We start from the raw sequence: 23,037 nt of genomic DNA on the forward strand, positions 1-23,037 counted from the left end.
AATTTTCTTGATTATTAGTGAGTTAAGATATAAAGGACTTAAAAGATAATTAGAGTTTTGGATTATTTACCATCATTAATTCATGTGTAATAGTGGAATCAGTGTCTTGGTTGTTTTCTCATACCTCTCGCCCACTTTATTAATATTTTTGTATATAATTTTATTAAATCTTTAAATTTAATCTTCACAAGTCCAAGAGTTTGAACCTCATTACTACAACATCATCAAAAAAATATCATCACACAACTGGCATATACAAGGGCATCAGTGGTCGACTTTATTGAATTTATTCCGGTTGATCTAATGGTATGGTCTCATTTTTTTATGGTATCTCAATCACTATATTCCAGCCTAGCAAAGGTAACAACTTGAGTCATGGGCCCCACCAAATCACTTAAAGAATAAAAACAGAAGGATTAGGATTCAACGAGATATGGCGAAACTACCATGTTTTTTTTTTAATTCTAACACCCGAGCTCTGTGCTTTTATGAATAGACTCTTTAGATGTTTCCATCTAATCAGATTGGTTCCTCAACTCCTACAACCAAGATGTTCCCATCCACTTAGATTGGTTAGTGCCAACCTTAATAAGCATAAATTTCTAGGCTCTGGAGTTTATTTATTGCAACTAAAATCTAACAAAAAGTTTCTTCCCCACCCCCAAACTTAAATCTAACATTGTCCTCAATGTTTCTAATGAAAGAGCAATACCAAACAGTAAAGTAACATGAGGAATTAGTAAAGAGAGAAGTCGGAAAGATAGTACCTGGGTGAAGAGAGAAATCAAAAACTAATATACAACATACAATCGCCTCGATGGTCAATCAAGGGTAAACGGGGTCCTCCGGAGGGACCTCCTCAATATCACCTGTAGGAAAGGGCTCTAAAAAGGGTGTCAATCTCTGACCGTTAACCTTCGAAGAACTACTACCATCCGATGTCTCGATCTCAACAGCTCCATGAGGAAAGACAATGCGAACAATAAAAGGACCCGTCCACCGAGAACATAACTTCTCAGGGAAAAAATGCAAGCGGGTATCATACAGAAGAACTTTTTGACCTGGAGAAAATGACTTTCTTAAGATATTTCTATCATGCACAAGTTTCATTTTGTTCTTATACTCCTTAGCACTATCGTATGCATCTCTACGAATCTCTTCCAACTCATTGAGATGGAGTTTCCTATGGGCTCCTGCCTTGTCAAGTGAAAAATTTAGCTGCTTAACAGCCCAATAAGCTATATGTTCTAACTCAACAGGTAAGTGACATGCCTTTCCATACACAAGTCGACAAGGTGACATTCCAATGGGGGTCTTAAACGCAGTACGGTAAGCCCATAAGGCATCAGTAAGCCTAGATGACCAGTCTTTCCGATTAGGATTAACTGTTTTCTCTAATATACGTTTTATCTACCTATTGGAAACTTCTACCTGACCACTAGTCTGTGGATGATACGGGGTAGCTACCTTATGTGTAATACCATATTTCTTCATCAAAATCCTAAAAGGGTCTAAACTTGTCTAAGGAAAACATAATGGCTAACGGTTCCTTATTGGTAGTGGTATAGTTCAACTGGGCATCATTCAGAGTTTTGCTAGCATAGTAAATCACATGAAGTAATTTGTTTTCTCGCTGACCTAGCACAACACCAATAGCATAATCTGAAGCATCACACATGATCTCAAAGGGTAGGTTCCAGTTGGGTGCCTGGACTATGGGGGCGGTAGTGAGTAAATTCTTAAGATTCTCAAAAGCCTCTAAACAAGCATCATCAAAGAAAAACTTAACATCTTTTGCAAGCAAATTGCAAAGAGGTCTAGAAATTAGGATAAAATCCTTAATGAATCGACGATAAAAACCTGCATGCCCTAAGAATAACCTAATATCTCTTACCGTTTTTGGGACCTGTAAAGTCTTAATAAGGTCAACTTTGGATTTATCTACCTCTATACCCTTAGAAGATACGATATTCCCTAAAACAATTCCTGAACGAACCATGAAGTGACATTTCTCCCAATTAAGCACTAAATTTTTTTCCTTACACCTAGTCAACACTAGTGACAAATGATGCAAGCACTCATTGAAAGACGAACCAAACACTGAAAAATCATCCATAAAGACCTCTAAGAACCGTTCTACCATGTCAGAAAATATGCTCATCATGCAACGCTGAAAAGTCGCAGGGGCATTACAAACCCTGAAAGGCATGCGTCTATACGCAAAGGTACCAAAGGGACAGGTAAAAGTGGTTTTCTCCTGGTCTTCTGGGGAAATAACGATCTGATTATATCCAGGGTAACCATCTAAAAATCAGTAGTGACTATGTCCAGCTAATCTCTCTAGCATCTGGTCGATGAAAGGAAGGGGAAAGTGGTGCTTCCTAGTGACCTTGTTCAATTTCCTATAGTCAATACAAAAATGCCAACTCGTGGTCACTCGGGTTGGGATTAACTCATTGTTATCATTCTGGACTACAGTAATACCGGATTTCTCGGGAACAACCTGAACGGGGCTGACCCACTTACTGTCTGAAATGGGGTAGATAATGACTGCATCTAACAACTTAAGGACCTCGGTTCGAACTACTTCTTTCATATTAGGGTTTACTCGACGTTGCATCTCCCTAGAAGGTTTGGTATCTTCATCTAAATAAATCTGATGCATACAAACAGTAGGACTTATACCCTTAATATCTGCTATGGTCCACCATAAAGCTTCCTTGTTGTTTTGAAGTACAGTTACTAGCCTACTTTCCTGATTACTATCCTAGATGGAAGAAATAATCACAGGTAAAGTCTCAGACGGGCCTAAAAACATATATTTCAGGGAATCTGGCAATGGTTTTAGGTCCAACTTAGGAGGCTCTTCTAACGAAGGAACTAGGGTATACTTAGAAACTGGTAGTGGTTCGAACTTAGGTTTCCATCCATTACTAGTATCTAACAAAAGGGGTTGAACCTAACAAAGCATTCACCTCATTAATCACATTATCATCATCAAAATCTATCCCAAAGTGAGCTAGGCATTTCTCTAATGGATCTTCTAACAAAGTGTTTGGTAATGACTCCTCGACTAATGTTCCTATCATGTTCACCTCTTCTATGTTTGAGACATCTAGTTCAGAGGGTAGCTTACTAATATTAAAAATGTTCAGCTCAATAGTCATATTACCAAAAAACAATTTCATAATACCATTTCGACAGTTAATGATCGCATTGGATGTAACTAAAAACGGGAGACCTAAAATTACTGGTATCTGGTTCTCTGGGTCAGGGACAGGTTGGGTATCTAGGATAACAAAATCCACTGGATAAATAAACTTGTCGACCTCTATGAGAACATCCTCGATCACACCACGAGGAATTTTAATGGACCTATCAGCTAACTGAAGTGTCATCTGGGTAGGTTTCATCTCACCAAGTCCTAGCTTAAGGTACACATGATATGGTAGTAAGTTCACACTAGCTCCTAAGTCAAGCAACGCTTTCTCAACACGGTATTTACCTATTGTGCAAGAAATGGTAGGGCACCCTGGGTCTTTATACTTAGGAGTAGTGGTATTCTGAATAATAGAAATCACCTGACTAGCTAGAAAGGCTTTCTTCTGAACATTAAGCTTTCGCTTTTGCGTACACATATCCTTGAGAAACTTGGCATAAGAGGGAATCTGCTTAATTGCATCTAATAGTGGAAGGTTGATAGTTACCTGCTTAAAAACCTCCAATATATCATTAAAATTGGACTCCCTCTTAGTTGGAACTAGCAGCTGTAGGAATGGGGCTCTAGGGACAAAGCCGGGATCAATATGACCCACATTGGTCTCTTTAGAGACTCTATCAGTCTCCTCAGTTTCTGGTTCAGAAGGGTGAACTAGAGCATGTTCACTATCGGGCATGGAAACCTTGTTGTCTATCACTCTACCACTCCTAAGGGTTTTAATAGCATTCACATGATCAGATGGTCTTTCACCTATTTCATTAATTCCTCTAGGGTTGGGTTGAGTCTGACTAAGAAACTTACCTCTTTCTCTTAAGGACTCATTTATCTGACTAACCTGGGTTTTCAACTCGGAAATAGCCTGAGAGTTAGCCTGACCTATTCTCTTATTTTCTTCTAAACCTTGAGCAACAGATTGCTGAAACTGCACAGTGCTACGAGTTAACACAGCAAGAGACTCTTCTAAACTCATAATCTTCTTATCTGAAGGGTTCTGAAACTGTGCCGGAGCTGAAGGATTCTTAGTATAGCCAAAACCTGGGGGAACCTGAGCATTACTAGACTGACCTTGATTCTGGCCCTTGGACCAAGAAAGGTTTGGATGGTTTCTCCAGCCAGGGTTATAGGTTTTTGAATATGGGTCAAACTTCTGTCGGTTATCAAACCTAGTGTTGTTATAAAGAGCATTGGCTTTCTCTTCAACATCATGGCCTTCCCAAAAAGGCTTATTTCTTCCACTACTACCACTAGAATGACCTAATTCTAAGGCTTCTAACCTTTTGGCTATAACTGCTATTTTGGCATCTGACTCGTAAGATCCTTCTACCCTACTAACATTTCCTCTACTTAGAAGAATTATTTTCTGGGATTCCCTACTATTTTCCCATTGTTGGGTCTTATCGGCGATTTCATTCAAAAATTTCATCGCTTCATCAACAGTTTTATTCTCAAACCCACCTGTGCATAAGGACTCAACCGTGGTTGTTGTTGAATAATCTAAACCCTCGTAGAGGATCTGAACTAACCTAACCTTCTCCAAAGCATGATGAGGACATTGAGATATCAAGTCATTGAACCTTTCTAAGTACCTATATAAAGATTCTCTCTCTTGTTGGGCAAAAGTACATATTTGTGTCCTAATAGACGATGTTTTATGCCTTGGGAAAAACTTATGTATAAAAGCAGAAGTAAGTTGGTCATAGGTTTCAATTGACTCAGAGTCCAAACTATACAGCCAAGATTTGGCTTTATCTTTTAAGGAAAATAGGAATAACCTAAGTTTCAACGCATCATCACTTAGGTTTTTAATTTTCAGGGTACTACAAACTTCCTCAAATTCCCTAAAATGAAAATAGGGGTTCTCATTCTCCTTACCTAAAAACATTGGGAGCATCTGTAAAGTCACAGGTTTCAGTTCATAATTTGCCTCGGTTTCAGCTAACTTGATACAAGACGGACGAGAGGTCCTAGTTGGGTTTAGCAAAGCTTTCAAAGTTGCCATTTCTGGCACTACCAAAGGACTAGGAGTACTTTCTTCACCAATTGTCAAGTTTTCAAAGCTGAAATCTCCAAAGACAGGGCTCTCAAAAGAAGAGTCTTCGAGCTCCCCGCCTTCACAAGAAGAACTACTAGGTTTGTCACTAATCAAACGACCTAGAGTGTTTCTTTTCCAAGCCCGTTTAAAAACTTCGGGCATACACTAGAAAAACAAAATTAAAACGAAAAGTCCTAAAAAGGAAGGGATGTTCAATGCAAACACAAACAAGGCTGACTTCACCACAGCAAACCTATTGATTTCTAGGAAACAAAAAGCATGATGGCTCCACTTAGATTGTTTCTAGACCAGCTTCTAATCCTTCGAACGGGAATTTGTTACAATTTAAGCAAACCCCTCTGGAATCAATCCGAGTTAAAGTAAGTTGAATAGAGGCGAGGGAAGCTCGGTGGAGCTTTGATACCCAAGGCCTCACCGGTATTACAAGGCGACGCAGTCACGCATTCAACTTACAGAAACCGTCAAGAACTTCGAAGTATGCTTAAAAGAGTAACCAATATTTTTCGAATGACTTTCCTGTTAAGCTCGTTACCCTATCGGTCTCGTTCTAGTCAAAATTTTAGGCTTAGGTTCGCGTTTGGTGTCGTTTTCCTAAGGCGGGCAAGAAGAGAACGATGATGAAATCCGAACCCTTATCTTGTATGGCCAGTCCTTGCCCTTTACTAGGAAATTAAAGCAGCCGTTTTCAAGTCCTCAACATATATGCATACGAAGGAAGACAGTAACTCGCTATCAGGGGATTCGCAAGTGTTTCGACAAACTTACCTCCCGTACCAGATGGTGGATGAACCTCTGTCGACTCGGGCCACGAATCCTATGTCATGTACGAACCCGAGGGGCCGAGGTGATATCGTAATCACCGTCCTTCTCTGCAAACATTTTATAATTAAACTACCCTTCCGTAAGGTTTAAAAATAATGTCCCAAAATTTAAAGTCCAAAGTCCAAAAATATAAAGTGCAAAAGAAAAAGAAAGTCTAAAAAAATAAAAATGTCTTCTTTTTTTTTGTAAAATAAAAAAATCTTTTTCTTTCGCTCCTTTCGCTTTGGCTTTTACTCGAAGTCTTTAAGTATTCACCAAAAGCTTTGGAAAAATTTTCTTTCGCTCCAAATTCCGAATTCTGTAAGAAAAAGACAAAAACCAAAAAACGTAAAAAAGAACAAATAAAATAAAAACCTAGTAAAATAAATCTAAAACCCTAAAAACAAGTAAAATAAATCTAAAACCCTAAAAACAAGTCCGCGTCGGCGGCGCCAAAAATTTGATGTAATTTGTAGATAGTGGTAAAAAATGATTCGATTTTCGAACTTGTGAAGGATAACTTTAGACTTAAATTCAAAACTAAATAGAAAACTCCCTAATACTTATAAAAAAACACTAACAAAGTTGGTATCAATATTAAAAGAACACTGAGGCTAAGATTCCACTATTTTCCAAGTTCAAAGTGATTTGGTCCAAATATTTATATTCATGCAATTTTCTCGTTTAATTTGATTCTAAAATATTGCAACTAATATATTTTCAAAAGTAATAATTGTAAATACCAAGTATGAAGCATCAAGAGTCTATAAACTAAGCATACTCCATCAAAATAGATCACAATCACTCAAATAAAAATCATATTCAATAATAGTTCAAGGAAAATAATCATAATAATAATTGCAATAAATTAAATAAAATAGATTGTACCGCTTTTTGTTGGAAAAATAGCTTCCTCTATCGCCTCAGCAATGGGGTTTAGCTCCTCATATTAATCATGATCTCAAAATAATTGTTTATGGCTCAAAAGATGATTAAAAAGAAGAGAAGGTAATAACACAGAGATTTAGAACGCCGTAAGTGTGTTACAAACGTCACTGTTGCAGGATTTTAAGACTGTTAAACAACGATAGTGGTCTGCTGTAGTAATATTACAACTGCTATTGGGTGTAATATGTTCTTCGTGTTCTTCCTCTTCAGCAGCAGCAGCAGAATACGGTATTTTCCTGCAACTCGATCTCTGGAGCTCTGTGGTGTTCTAAACTTCTCTGAAAGGCTTCCTCCCTCCTTGTTTCAGTCCCATCATCCTATTTATATCAAAAATACCGATTAAGTCTCTCCTAAATCTTCCAAAATCTCTTCCCCTCTCTTCACGGCAAAGTTGCGGCAATTTCTTGTTTTGAAATTTCTACGCGTTTCTGAGCTTTCCTTTTTATTGTAAACTCTTCCTTAGATAGATACAAATCTTTGGGAAGGTTCATAGCACTTTAATCTCTCTAAAATTTCCTAGAACAGGTCACACACGTGACTTTCCATATATTTCTGTTGTGATAAAAATTCGTCGATTGAGCCCAATATAATCGATTTCAACACCCATATCAGATTCCTAGATCCATAAGGAGTCTATCCTATGAAAATCAGAGGTTTAATCGACCTCAAACTCCTCCAAATCACGATTACCAAAACTGCCAGAGATATTTTTATTGGAAATGGGTGCTGAGGACAAATCTGTGTGTTGTGGACAAATTGGGTTACACATAACCTTGGGTGCTCCTTAGCCAATTCTGGGGTCCGTTTAGCAACTGTCCTCCGGTACCTCGGGGAACTTTTCGAGCCAATTTCGTCGCAAAAACTTATTTCTCCAAAAACACCTACAAAGACATAAAATAACCAAATAAGCACAAAATCGAGCACTAACAATATATACAATTGGGATCAAAATAGACACATAAATGCGTCTATCAGATACCATTTCACTAGTGATACAATAGTGATTACCAAACTCGGGTAATGATATACCTGTGAACTAATTTGTAAACTAAAAAATGCATTATACTTACATTCCTGCTAGCCAATAAATTTGGATACAATGCTCCGTAACTAATAAAATCTAAATTGTTGTCTGCAGAGATCTTTCCAAAATCGAGTTAAATGCATAAGTGAGAAGAGCTCAAAGTGTGGACAAAACTGCGAAGGAAGTCCTAAAAGCTTGTAATGACTTGGTGTAAGCCTAACTGTTGATTAGTTCGAAAGCTTAACCATTCAGTGGAAACTCACTGATGGGTCAAATGAGAGTTTAGTTTATGTGATTATATAGGACATCGTTTTTCTTAAAATGTTTTTTCAGTTTGACAATATTTTGGTATTTCAGTTTGACTACATTTTGGTAACAGTTGTGATTATTTTGCAATGATTTGGCTATTCCAAAAGTGATTCTACTTATGGTACGTCTTCCCTAGATAAAAGGGTGTTGTATAAATTAGAGGAGATCTGACGTGAATCGAACACGCAACTTTCTGATTTTGAGCCAGACGCGCTACCATTGCGCCACAGATTTATATGTAAGAGAAGCCGATTACTAGTTGTTTAGACGCCTACTTGTAGGTTTGGTACAATCAAATAACCAGTGGCAAAGGACAAACTAATAACTCTATTGCTTACCCCCTCGAAGTGCAGCACAGTCTTTGAAGCCTGTCAACAGTGTATTGTGTCCTAACATCACGACAAGGTTGAGGATAGAGAACTTCCCTTTGACCCGGTACTAGTTGGTATGTTACAGCATGTTCTCTTCTCTTCAAGTCCAAATCACAAGCTTTTGTACTTCTCACTTGACACCTGACTAAAGTAAATGGACCTCCTAGAACACAATTCCAACTTTATTAGTTCCTACACAGACGAAAAACCAAATCGTATGAATAGATGATTCAAAATACAAAAACAACAACCTTCTCTTGCTAATGAATGTACACCTAGCCATAGAAATTCAAATTTTAAACATCAATTTAGAAACATTTAATCAGTCTTGAAAAAAAAAACAGAAATCAACGAAACAAAACAATACCACATCACCTCTCCTTGGTGTACTAGAAACCACAAAAATGAGAGTCTGAGACATCTTCTGTACCATCCAATTCCAAGCTATTCATTTTATTCCCCTTCTTGATTCATGGTATGGATTCACTAAATTTTGAGTTGTGTTTTTTTTTTATTTTTTTAACACCTCACTTCAATTTGAGTTATCCCTTGCTATTTCTTTCATTTCTAGTTAGCCCAATTAACGAAAACATTGATAATTCATAATAAAAATGTGATGAAAAGAATAATAATTCTTCACTTCTCGACATACCACAGGCACAAGTGATAAAATGAATCAAATCAATAATTATTTGGAATTTCTAGTTCAGATCATGATTAGGAAGAACAATTTTAATTTCTAGTTATTTCCTTGACAGGAAGAACAATTTTTCCTTGACAGGAAGAACAATTTTTCTAGTTCATATCATAATTAGGGATTAAATTGTTTTTTTACAAGAAAGAAACAAAACGGCATGATAGTTATAGGCTCAAACCCAATCATGAAGACTTACTCAAATCAAAACCAATATTAGGGCTCAAATTATTTCAAATAAATTAAAAAAATGTTATGGTTCAAGACCTTAATAACTAACAGGGACTCAAACCAGCAAGAAATAAGTTGTAGAGAACGAAATTGAGAGAAGAATTAAGAGTGAATTGCAGAATAAGAACAAGGAAGAGAAGTTATAGAAGTTGTAATTGTATTCATGAACATCTGAGTTACAAGACTCAAGTATTTATAATACCATTGCTTGGTAAACAAGCCTTCTAGTTCATTCAATAACTACTTTTAAGGAAACCAAACTAAATAAGGAAAAGCTAAGAAAGGGAAATACGTGTAGGAGGTGTGGAGTCACAACATCCCACCCTGCTTGAATTAAGACTTGTCCTCAAGTCTGAAACTCTGGAAAACGTAGAAGGAGTTCATCAGCGTCCTCCCATGTGGCTTCTGTAGGATCTCGATTTTTCCACTGAATGAGCCATTTTGTGCCAGCAACAGTACCCTTTTTATACATCTTACGATCCAAGATTGATTCAGGTTCCCATTTGTCATAGACCACTGTAACAGGTAGTTCAGTCTGAACAATGTCAGATGTGCCAAGTTTGAGTTTCAAAAGTGAGACATGAAACACAGGATGAATTTTACTGGTAGCAGGTAACTCCAGTCTATAAGCTACAGTGCCAATCCTTTCAAGAATCTTAAATGGCCCATAAAATTTGGGTGAAAGCTTGGAAAAAGATGAAGTTGCAGCAGTTGTCTGACGGTACGGTTGCAGTCTGAGAAAACACAAAATCTCCAACTGAAAAACTTCGTTCTGTTCTATGAGCATCTGCATAAACTTTCATTCTGGATTGAGCATATTGTAAGTTAGACTTCAAAATCACCAAAACTTGATCTCTAGCTTGCAATACTACATCAACAGCATGTACAGTGGTAGAGTTAGAGATATATGTTGAAATCGTAGGAGGAAGCCTGCTATAAACCGCCTGATAAGGACTCATCTTGATGGCAGTATGAAAGCTAGTATTATAGCACCATTCAGCCCACGGTAACCATCTGAGCCATTCACTAGGTTTAATACTAGCAAAACAACGTAAATAGCACTCCAAAGTTCGATTTGTAACCTCAGTTAAACCATCAGACTGAGGATGATAGGACGAACTTCGACAAAGTTGAGTGTGCCGTAGTGAAAAAAAAGCTTCCCAAAATTGACTCATAAAAAGTGAATCTCTGTCACTGGTGATGCTCTTAGGCATTCCATGCAAACGAACTATTTCTCGCACAAAAACCTCAGCCACAGTGTCAGCTGAATAAGGATGTATGAGTGGCACAAAATGTGCATATCTGGATAAACGATCCACCACAACTAAAATAGATGTCCTTTTATTTGATGGTGGTAATCCATTAATGAAATCCATAGATATATCCAACCAAATATCCGTAGGAATGGATAAAGGATGCAGTAGGCCTGGAGGAGATATTGATTCTTCCTTATTGCGTTGGCAAACGTCACAAGAAGAAATATAGTCTTTAACTGTCTTCTTCATGCCAGACCAATAAAATTTTTGTTGAAGACGCTTATAAGTACGTAAGTATCCTGCATGTCCACCAGTTGGAGTGGAATGAAACTCACTCAATAGTTTTGAGCACCATAAGGAAGTAGAGACAACAACAATTCGGTCTTTGTAACGAAGAATTCCTTCAGTATAAGAGTAGTGTGGCAGACAATCTGGTTGTGCACGCAATTTTCCAATTATCAGACTTAATGCAGTATCATTATGACATTCCTGAACAATGTCAACAATGCCCGAAAAAATTGGAGAAGTAATTGCCAATAATTGACAATCATTAATACGAGATAAAGCATCAGCCGCCGTATTTAAAACCCCAGACTTGTAAATTATCTCATAATCATAACCAAGCAACTTGGACAACCATTTCTGTTGTTCAATGGAAGAAATACGTTGTTCTAAAAAGAATTTGAGGCTCTTATGATCAGTGTAAATCTTAAAATGTCGACCAAGTAAGTAAGGTCGCCATTTATTAACCGCATTAACAATGGCCAACATCTCTTTATCATAAAAGGAGAGATTGAGATTCTTACCTGAAAGAGCTTTACTGTAGTAAGCAACAGGCCTCTTGTCTTGAAGTAAAACTGCTCCTAAGCCATTACCAGAAGCATCGCACTCCAAACAAAAAACTTTGGTAAAATCTGGTAATGCCAAAACAGGTGTACTAGTTAAAGCTTGTTTAAGATGTATAAAAGCCGTAGTTGCCTCAGGAGTCCAGACAAAGGCATCCAACTTAAGGAGTTGTGTAAGTGGAGCACTGATCTTGCCATAGTTTCTGAAAAACTTGCGGTAGTACCCGGCTAATCCTAAAAAAACCTCTCAAGGCTTTCACAGTATTAGGAATGGGCCAATTAGTGATGCAAGATATCTTATCCGAGTCTACAGAAACACCATCTGAAGAAACTCGATGACCCAAATAACTGATTGACTGTTGAGCAAATTCACACTTTTGCTTTTTGAGGAAGATTTGATGTGCTCGTAAAACCTCAAAGATCAAAGTAATATGGTGGATATGTTCAAATTCAGACTTGTTGTAGATAAGTATGTCATCGAAAAATACCAACACAAATTTTCGAAGAAAAGGTCTGAGAATTTCATTCATCAAGCTCTGGAAAGTCGCAGGAGCATTAGACAATCCAAACGGCATCACTAAAAATTCATAATGTCCGTCATGTGTGCGAAAAGCCTTCTTATGTATATCATCAGGATGTACACGAATTTGATGGTAACCAGATCGCATATCAATTTTGGAGAATATAATTGCACCACATAATTCATCCAGAAGTTCATCCACTATTGGAATGGGAAATCTATCCTTGACAGTAACCTTATTAAGAGCTCTGTAATCCACACACATACGCCAAGAACCATCCTTTTTTCGAACCAAAAGTACTGGAGAAGAAAATGGACTAGAACTAGTTCGAATCAAACCTGTATCTAAGAGTTCTTGAACAATCTTTTCAATTTCTGCCTTCTGAAAATAGGGGTATCTATAGGGTCTAACATTAACTGGTGCTGTATTAGGCAGTAAAGGAATACAATGATCATACTTTCTCGGAGGTGGTAAAGCAGTAGGTGAAGCAAAAAAATCAGAAAATAGTAAAAGCAAGTCAGAGACTGCAGTGGGTACCTGAGGGTGAATTTCTGGAGTAGTTGGAGATGGCATCAATTGCAAGAAAAAACCATGTTGAGTATCTTGAAAGACCTTGTGCATGAAAGAGCCATCCAATAATAAAATAAAAGTAGAATTGTTGCCCACTAACATATGTTCTCGACCATTGGCAGTAAACTGCATATGTAATTTATCAAAATCCCAAGAAATATTACCTAAGGTTCTCAGCCAGTCCACCCCAAGCACTGCCTCACAACCACTCAATTCTAGTAAGAAAAAATCAGTAGTGCACATGTAAGACTGTAATGCTAAGGAAACATCAGAACAAAGTCCTTGCATTTTTAAAATACCTCCATTACCCACCAAAACATTCATATGATCAGCAGTTGTCTTATGGAGAACACCACATCGCTTAGCAACAGAAGGATGTAGGAAATTATGGGTTGATCCGGAATCAAGTAAAATAGTGAGTGTGTGACCAGCAATTCTACCAGTAACACGCATAGTGTTTGGAAAAGAAGTGCCAGTGAAAGCATGGAATGAAATGGTGGGATCAGAATATATCTGATTTGCAGCCGCAGGAGTAATTATCTCGTCAGTAGGAGACGCATGTGGATACTCATCATCTTCAACATGGACTTCTGGAATCATATCTAAAATCAATAATCTAGAGTTCAATGGCTTTGCACACACATGTCCAGCTTTATATTGTTCATCAATTGAAACATAGGCCCTGCTCACGTCGTATACGTTGTTCCTCGAGAGATAAACGTTTAACGCCAGATGGAATGGTAGACTTCTTAAAGGATGTATTATCTGGATCAAAGGAAGGGGTTGAAAAAGGCGCCTGTCTGTAAGGATTTTGTCTCGCAATAGATTTGTAAAAAGATGGGTTAAACAGTAACACATCTTCTTGTTTAATAGCCTTTTGAAAAGCAATAGCCAATGTGGGTGGCTCAAAAATTTCCACAACAGATCGGATTTCTTTCTTGAGAGATCGAACAAAGAGATCAATCACATAATCATCTGGTAAATCTGTAACGAAATTTAGAAGTTGTTCAAATTCTCTAATGTGATCACGCACTGAACCTTGTTGAAGAATTGTGGATAGCGCTAGACGTGGATTGGAAAACTTCTTATCAGCAAAACGTTCACGAACCAGTGAACAAAATTGTGTCCATGTAGGATTAGTGAGCTTTGGTTGAATCCAGCGATACCAAGCATTTGCGTCTCCTTTGAAGGAAGAAGTAGCAATATCAATTTTTACAACTTCAATTGTATGATGAAGCCGAAAATACTGATCTGCCTGAAAGATCCAGCCAGCAGGATCCGTTCCATCAAAGATAGGAAACTTCAAGTTATTAGGTATTGGAGAACCAAGAATACCACTGCTACCAGAGGTACCGTGAGTGTTACCAGAAGGAACACTGCTGCCAGGAGCACTATGCAGACCAGGAGAAGGGGTATTCAAAGGGAAACGTGTAAGTAAGATTGATGCCATGTTACGAGTGACAGTATCAGCAAGATTGGTAGTATCTTGTGTGTGTTGTTGCAGCAAGGTACTCATCTCTCGTCGATGTGTAGCTAAAATAGATTCCAAACTGGTATTATGCAAAGTTTGTGTTTTCTGAAGAAGTTCATCAATAACAAATTGGCGAGATTGATCTACCTTCTGAGAATTCTCAACAACAGTCTCCATAAAATTATGAACGGAAGTATCCAAGGATGTATGGCAGATATAAGATGGTGAACTTCATCAGTGAGTGTCATTATGCGGAAGCGTGAGAGAAAAAAAAAAATTTGGGTGTTTTTGAGATAAAGCCTAACCAGCTCTGATGACAGATGTTATGGTTCAAGACCTTAATAACTAACAGGGACTCAAACCAGCAAGAAATAAGTTGTAGAGAACGAAATTGAGAGAAGAATTAAGAGTGAATTGCAGAATAAGAACAAGGAAGAGAAGTTATAGAAGTTGTAATTGTATTCATGAACATCTGAGTTACAAGACTCAAGTATTTATAATACCATTGCTTGGTAAACAAGCCTTCTAGTTCATTCAATAACTACTTTTAAGAAAACCAAACTAAATAAGGAAAAGCTAAGAAAGGGAAATACGTGTAGGAGGTGTGGAGTCACAACAAAAAATCTAAGATTCAATACGCCAATTAAAGTACATAGGATTAGCAAAGACCATACCTTGAGCATTTCCTAATACTAATTCGAAGAACTGACCGAATCACTGAATTGGTTACAATTTTGGGGACAGAGGCGATGATAAAGAGAGAAGAAATCGAATATGGGAGCAGAGTAGATGTTTTCGGTAATGAATGTATTTCCTTTGTTAGGTTATAATTTCTTTTTGGCTCGGCTTGGTTAGCCGGCCCGTATAGTATATCTAGACTAAAAAAAATGCCACCTCATCAATATCGCCTGACGTTGGATGAACTGCAATCGACGGTTAGCAAATTGTGTCCAAACTATGCGTCAAAAGCAAAGTTACATGATCGGGACCCATAATTAAATTACTAATCTATCCTTATTTTAATATAAAAAACTTCAAATCTAAAATCAAAATCAGTTTTTAACTTTTTATCCTAAATGTTTCTTGTTCTTCCTTCTGTCCAACCCTCGCAAACCGTCTGACAATTCTTTTTTCATCTTCACAATTAGTCGTGGATTGGTAAAAGTTTGATCATTAAATTCAACTTGATCATCGATTAAATTCAACTATTGCCCAGAAGTGTTGTTTATTACGGGTAACCGGGCACCAGCCGACAAACAATATGTCATTCGGCAAACAACCACCACTTGCTCTATTTTGCAACGGATCAGTCATCATGCCCAGTCAGAGTAACTCCATCAGCATATTTCGCCATGATTTCAAGAAAGGTAGCTGTGATCGGTGCAGGTGCTGCTGGCCTGATTGCATCTCGAGAATTGCGCAGAGAAGGACATGAGGTGGTAGTCTTTGAACAGAGCGATCGAGTCGGAGGAACATGGGTGTACAATCCAAACGTCGATTCTGATCCATTAGGATTGGACTCGTCTCGCACCATCATCTTCAATAGTCTCTATGAGTCTCTAAGAGTTAATCTTCCTAGAGAAGTCATGGGTTTTAGAGATTACCCTTTTGTTGCTCAAGTCAACGATGATGGTAGAGACCCAAGAAGGTTTCCTCATCACACTGAGGTCTTACATTATTTGGAAGACTTTGCAAATCATTTCGGACTCATTGAGTTGATTCGGTTTGAAACTGAGGTAATATATGTTGGATTATTGGAGGAGGAAGAGGAATTGAAGAATAAATGGGTAGTCAGGTATAGGAAGAAAGGTGAGGTTGGTAGTTCATCTGTTGCCCATGAGGTGTTTGATGCTGTGGTTGTGTGTTCTGGGCATCATACACATCCAAACATTGCAGAAATACCGGGTACTCCTTTAATCCTCTTCCACCTGTTGTTGGAATTTTGAATTTTCTCCCATCAACTAGCATGTTGGTATGACGAAAAGAAAAAGACTAATCCTGCGGTCCTGCCATACAATAGAAGAACCTTAGTAAACAGAAAGAGAAAAATAGGACTCAGGTAATATATGATAAACTACAATCAGGACCCCAGTGAATGGTTTTGCTAGAAAATAAGCAGAATATTCATCTCTCCCTGAAACAAGAGTGAAATTAAGCAACCATACCTTTACCCTGATTTGACATCATCCAGCTAGTAAGATTCATCCACAGAACTTTATTCTTTGTAGAAGCCTGAACAGCACTTTCCGAGATAATCATTGCACTTAACAACCATTTGTTAGCAGTCAATTCCAAAAATGATGGCCATTATCTCTGCATTAAATTTAGAACCTTGCAGGCATTGCACTAGTACAATGATAGTACTGATAGGTCATAGGTTGACTTGGTTCAATCGGAACACGTTAAGATAACTTTGTTTAGTTGTATCCTGTGTGCAGTGGTCCCATTTCTAGGTAGTTCATGCCTGGATTTTGTGTTCTGAAGATAAATGTGGAGTTACGTTCATTATTAATCTCGTGACTGGTGTGTCTGTCTGTACTAGGTATTGATGCATGGCCAGGGAAGCAGCTTCACAGCCACAGTTATCGTGTTCCTGAGCCCTTCAGTGGTCAAGTATGCATCACTTTTTTATTTCCTCATACTTTTATTCTGAAGTATCCTGTACTGTAATCTAGGAATTAGGGGTTGATATTACACTTAATTATTCTTTGACCCATAATATCACCCACATTGGTGCTATGGGAATCCAACTTTTACGATGATCTTGGATTGAAGTTTAAGTCAGGTAACTGAGAATTAAATACTTGGGTGATCTCATTGCAGAAAAGTTGCTGAGGACAGTAGATCTTCCTAATCCTGTTGCAAAATCATTTTCTGAGAGTGATTATCTAACGGAAAAGAAGAAGGAACAAGTGCTTTCAGAAATTCCTAAACACTACAAAATATCTAAATTTAGCTCAATTCAACTCTAAAGGAAACCATACCAGAAATGCCTATCTGCAGACCAATACACAAGATTCTGATAAACATTTGAGCGGTAAAATTTCATATCAATGGGGCGTTCCTCCTGGACAGTGAGAAATGGAAATTACTATCACATGATCTTTTCCGGTTGCCAGAGATGGCACATCCACACATTAACATGTTAAAAAATACGAACATTCTTAATATAAACGTAATTCTTAATATATACACAAGACTCTGGTATGACACAGTGAGATTTATTTTCATCGAAACTTATGCGAATGCTAAATTCTGTTAAATTTTCAAGTAGGTTTTTCGTACAATATTATTGTTGCAATATTTCCCCATTTTATTCAGTTGCACTTCATTTCTTCCTACTGACTTGTTCACAGGTTGTGCTTTTAATAGGGAATAGAGCTAGTGCTGCAGACATATCTAAGAAGATTTTTACAGTTGCAAAAGAAGTACACATTGCATCAAGATCTACCATGAATGTATCACCTACCAAATGGTTTGGTAATAATAACATGCGGCATCATCCGTTGGTAAAACCCCACTCTCATTTGTTTGCTTCTAAAGGAAAATTTGCTTAAGAAGAGAACTGCTGAACTTATATTGTCAGTTGGACAATGCAGGTTAAGTGTGCACATGAAGATGGAACTGTGGTATTCCAAGATAGAAGCTTGGTTCGTGTTGATGTCATTGTACAGTGCACAGGGTATGTATCACCATCTTTGGTCTTGAAGCTTTTAATAGGTTGGCCCTGTTCCTCTATTCAATCCCAAATAGAGTAGATCAGCTGAGTTCCTTCTCAATAACGGACTGGCACAGCCAGGCAGTGCTGGTGATAATTTAGATGACTGAGACACTCCTTGTTCAAAGTAAATAACTACTGTCTGAGTAAAAGAAAGATTCTTCTCACTAAAAAAATCCCACTTTTATAACAAGGAAATGCTTATTGAACTTTTTGAAGAAGCTTCAACAAATCTTCCTCAGACAAATCCATCGAAACAACTAAAGGTATACCTCTCCGTATATAGGGCAGCACCTATCAGCATCTGTCAATGTTTCCACGTCCAGTATTTGGAAGTCATCTATTTGTATGTGTTCTGTTCCACTGCTGCGGTGGTACTAACAATTCAATAATTCTAGTTGAAACCAAATTAAAGCATGTCAAATAATGAAATGCTAAAGGGCGTCCTACACAACAATAGATAACTGCAGTAGCATTTCTTAGATATAAGAGATAAAGTTGAAAACGAAGCAACAAAAGAAAAGACTAATAAAGAATCAAATTAAAGAATGAATAATGGAAGGAAGGCTATAGAGCTGTCACCTATGTAGGATTGATCCAGGACAGAGTTGTAATTTCTGTAGGATTTATCCATAAGCTGAATAGTTATGTCAAGGTTCTTGTATGCCATAGAGTTGTCTATAGTGTTGTTTAATATATCCACCAACAGCAGTGTATTGCTTTGCACAAATATGCATAATGATCTTCCCACATAACTTATGCAGGGTGGGGAAGAACTACCATTACTGAGATCCAACATATTGGATCTCTACATGGTATATGTTAAAACGAATTAAATGGCTTATACACCTAGGACACAAGGGCAACAGTGTCAGTTGGCCAGTAACATTCAATTGCAACAAAGAATGTGTTTTATTTATTGTTATTTATGTGTCTTCTTTCTTTACCATTTTTCAGGTACAAATACTGTTTTCCCTTTCTTGAGATCAGTGATATTGTAACCGTGGATGACAATTGCGTTGGGCCATTATACCAGCATATATTCCCACCTGTTTTGGCTCCAGGGCTTTCTTTTATCGGGTTAACTTGGATGGTGCTTTCTTATTGGCAGTATCTAATCTTTACTGGTCTAAGTATTTATGTTTGTATGCGGGCATTTGTGAGAAATGATTTCATGCATTTTATTGTTCTCAGGCTCCACCTTTTCCCACATTTGAGCTACAAAGCAAGTGGGTGGCTGGTGTTTTATCCGGACGGATTTCACTCCCATATAAAGATAAGATGATTAAGGATGTTGAGGCCTTCTATTTTCAACTCAAAGTAGCAGCTGTCCCTAAGCATTACACTCATTTCTTAGGGGAAAAGCAGGTATACTTTGTTAATCAAAAGGTCTTAATGCAAATCTATTTAGTTATCTATAGCATCATTTGGCAACTGCTGTAGAAGCACTAAAATATTCCCGATAACTGAACTCATATGCCAGGAGTTTATGAATGTATTAGTCACACATGTTTAACAAGGAGGGGACCATATATTTCATCTTTGATCCGGAGTCCAGAAGATTGATTAATTCATTTTTGATTGTCTGTTCAGTTTGACTACGCGGATTGGCTTGCTGCTGAGAGTGGGTGTCAACCATTGGAGGAGTGGAGAAAAGAGATGGCTAAAGAACGTGACAGGAATGCTACAGCACGACCTGAAAGTTATCGTGATGAATGGGAAGATGGAGATTTGATCGTGCAAGCTCATGAAGATTTTAGCCAGTATTTACCAGCAGAGGTTAGTTAAAGTACAGCGCTTCAAAACATGATTCCTGTAGTTTCTCTCTTAATCTTGTTTTACCTGTAATTGTTTCAGTTGTGTGGCAGGACAAGCAAACATAGTTTTGAATTGATTTCGATACAAATGCCAACTTTAACCAAAGTCGGTAACAACACGGTTATGATAGCAGATCCGAGGACATTGCTGATCAGATGGTTTTTTGGTGAGCGAGGTTCTTCCAAACCCTTATCATTTGATAAACGCACAAGTAATACGTGTTATTACAAACCTCTTTGATAGTCTAGACTCTACTTGATTTTTGAAGAATAAACGCTAAATAAACATCTCCAAGAAAATCCGCTGACAATGTTAAATTGAGGTTCACTCTAGCTCAAGTTTTCTTGGAGTTTGTTATGGATTGTATATCGTTCTAAGCCCATTATATTGCTGATCTAATAGGATTTCGACTATTCCTACAGCTGGATCTTTCCTTCTAACAGCCTGCACTAAACAGAAGTTACCAGCCCATTCGCTCTGAGTAATCTTGTCTTGTGGAAGAATCAGCTGGGGACTGTAACACGTAATGAAGTTTCTTCGTTATTGTTGAAAATTTTGGATTGAATACCTGAATGATGAATCCATGATGGTCCAACCTAGAGCTGGCAAACGGGCGGGACGGGTCTGGCTTGTGATCAACCCGCGGGTTACGGGTTAATACCAGCCTGAGCTCGCGGGTTGAAATTCTTCACGGGTGGTCATTTATCCTACCCGCGCCCGTCCCGGGTAAAGCTCGCGGGTTCACGGGTGCTCACGGGTGAACTGGTTTTTGTTGAGTTAACTCGCCAGAAACCGATTTTTGGGCTATTTCCGGGTTCCGGCCATATTCAGCCCATCTAAAGTTCCTTTCCTACAACCTAAGTACCTAACATTCATCCAATTCATTTTTATATCAATTCAAAAACTCAAAATTACAAAACTAAACTAATTTTGCCTTTAAAGAAACACAGATACTACTATACTAGTCATTAGTAGTTTAGTACTTAAGTACTTTAGTTACAACTTACAGACTTACAGTTCATGAATCATGATGATATTTCCAAGTTTCCAACAATGAAAATAAACATAGTTTCCAACAATGAAAATAAACCTCCGAGACTGTACCATATTAATAACCACTTCCTGCACAAAATATATATTGTGTGGTTAATCAAAAAAGTGTGAACTGTCAAAAAAAACATCTCCAATCTCTTTTCTATGCAAACTGGAGACATTGGTAAGTGATAAATAACTGTCTGTCCAAAAAACATTCTCTTTGAGTTGCTCCAACTATTCAATATGAATCTGTAATTTCAAGAAAAAATAAACCAAGCAAAAAAAAGATTCAAGTCAAAAACATGGAATTTGCATAATTACCCCGCTTTATATTGAAGAAGTACGCATACTAACTAGACGCATAAGAACTTACTTCCTACACATCCTCCACTTCCCCATCCTCCACTGCGTCAGGTTCAAATCCTAATACATCTTCTTCAACAATCACATTGTCCTCATCCATATCTTCTTTTCCTACATGGATAAAAACAACCAATGTTATAGATAAGAATTAGACATTCAATAAATACAATATTACTGATTTTCTTACCAATTCCATATTCCCAATCACGAGTTGTTATTAACGCCTCAGCATTTTCAGGTAATAAGGAACTGCGAAATCGATCAATCACCCTTCCTCCAATGCTAAATGCAGACTCCGATGCGACGGTTGAAATAGGAATTGACAAAATATCCCCTGCCATTCTTGAAAGTACTGGATATTGTTGTTCATGGTTCTTCCAATAATTTAGGATGTCGAGTGAATTTAGACAACCTCTGTACGTCTCGCCAAGATATTCATCTAACTCTGACAAGTCAGTTAATACATTACCACCACGTTCCTGTGTTGCAACATATTCCTGCATGAAACAACCTAGAAGTGGGTGAACTATGAATATACGAGTCTTAAAAGTCTTAGAAACAAGCTAACACCATCACATATTATATCCACAGTTGAAAACAAGCTAACGCCATCACATATTACATCCACAGTTGAAAACAAGCTAAATCCAACAATGTAAAGCACTCATGTGACTGCACAGCAAAACAGCTTCATCGTCATAATGTGGCATTAAACTTACATCCTAAGGGATTTCACTGATTAGTAAAACCTACTCATGACCACAAACATGATACATCTTAGTTTAGAGCAGGAGGCAATATCTCTATATTGAGACATTCTATAAAGTGTGGAACACTTCCAATGGGTGGAGTTCCTGACACGAGAACCTAAACGTTCAGCTAATAGCTTGTCGATTCTTAGTATATAATCTAAAGGAAAATCATCTAACAAAGTATGTAATCAAGTTTAACCAAGAGAACATAAGAATCCCCAAAAACGGTGAATCCAAAACTCACAGTTCACTAAAGTATGTAATCTAAAGGAAGAGAAATAATTACAGTTCACTAACATGAATTAGAGTTAAGTAAGCTTTAAAATTACCTGAAAAAAGTCACTCCCTTCTTGGACAACAAAATTCCCACCATTTTGAACACCCAAATTTTGAGTTGCACAACTGTTGGAAGCTCTTGAACATGACAGGGAGTAATACTCATTAAAAAGTGCTTTTATATTATTATGGACTTTATTAACTTGACGTTCTAATTCTCTCTCATCAGCATACAACTTGGAGTAAGTAAATTTCACAAAATTCATTTTCGATCTAGGATCTAACACAACTGCCATAGCCAATATAGCACTCAACTCCTTCCAATAACTATCAAATTTTTTTTGCATCTCTTTTACCATGTTCCTAATGAATTCAAGATTACTTCTGCTCTCTTTCTTTAGTAACACCTGAACTTGACAAATTCTTTCAAAATACAGATTGGAAGTAGGATACTTACTACCAGAAAATATCTTTGTGAGTTCATGAAACACCTTGAGAAACTTTGTGACTACTTCAATTTGTTCCCATTCTTCATTAGTTGGACAGTCTTCATAGTCTGAATCCACCAACTTCAAATGAGAGAAAACTGGCTTATACAAGATACAACTATCTAACATAAGATAAGTTGAATTCCACCTGCATAAAACAAACATTCAGTGAGTATCTAAAAAAACATTAATACAATTCTCTAACTTTACAATTTATAACAGAATAAAAGTGGAATCCCACCTTGTCTTTACGTCTTGCCGAATACCTCTTTT

General features: G+C 37.5%; 1 protein-coding gene, 1 long non-coding RNA gene and 1 other non-coding gene across 7 annotated transcripts; 1 reads left to right on the plus strand and 2 right to left on the minus strand.

Annotated features, from left to right (window-relative positions):
• Positions 1-8,517: 8,517 nt before the first annotated feature.
• TRNAL-CAA lies at positions 8,518-8,589 on the minus strand. Its single transcript has one exon. It is a non-coding gene; the product is annotated as a tRNA-Leu (tRNA).
• Positions 8,590-15,390: 6,801 nt separating this feature from the next.
• LOC113289334 (flavin-containing monooxygenase FMO GS-OX-like 3) lies at positions 15,391-20,555 on the plus strand. Of its 5 annotated transcripts, none has more exons than XM_026538569.1 (9): positions 15,391-16,219; positions 16,857-16,927; positions 17,671-17,823; positions 17,914-17,996; positions 18,990-19,125; positions 19,227-19,400; positions 19,626-19,811; positions 19,890-20,016; positions 20,253-20,555. In XM_026538569.1, exons 1-9 carry the CDS (start codon positions 15,667-15,669, stop codon positions 20,288-20,290), a joined length of 1,521 nt encoding a protein of 506 aa, XP_026394354.1. In that variant the 5' UTR covers positions 15,391-15,666; the 3' UTR covers positions 20,291-20,555. The 5 variants fall into 5 exon arrangements, with proteins under 5 accessions (XP_026394354.1, XP_026394353.1, XP_026394352.1 ...); XM_026538568.1 differs by having other exon boundaries at positions 20,273-20,555; XM_026538567.1 differs by lacking the exon at positions 20,253-20,555 and having other exon boundaries at positions 19,890-20,216.
• A 166-nt stretch (positions 20,556-20,721) lies between these two features.
• On the minus strand, positions 20,722-21,258 carry LOC113289337. The gene is made up of 2 exons (XR_003330953.1): positions 21,207-21,258; positions 20,722-20,972 (listed from the first exon to the last, which is right to left on the minus strand). It is a non-coding gene; the product is annotated as an uncharacterized LOC113289337 (long non-coding RNA).
• Between the last annotated feature and the right edge of the window lie 1,779 nt (positions 21,259-23,037).

Source organism: Papaver somniferum, chromosome 6 (genome assembly GCF_003573695.1).
Source record: "Papaver somniferum cultivar HN1 chromosome 6, ASM357369v1, whole genome shotgun sequence".
Taxonomy (NCBI): domain Eukaryota; kingdom Viridiplantae; phylum Streptophyta; class Magnoliopsida; order Ranunculales; family Papaveraceae; genus Papaver; species Papaver somniferum.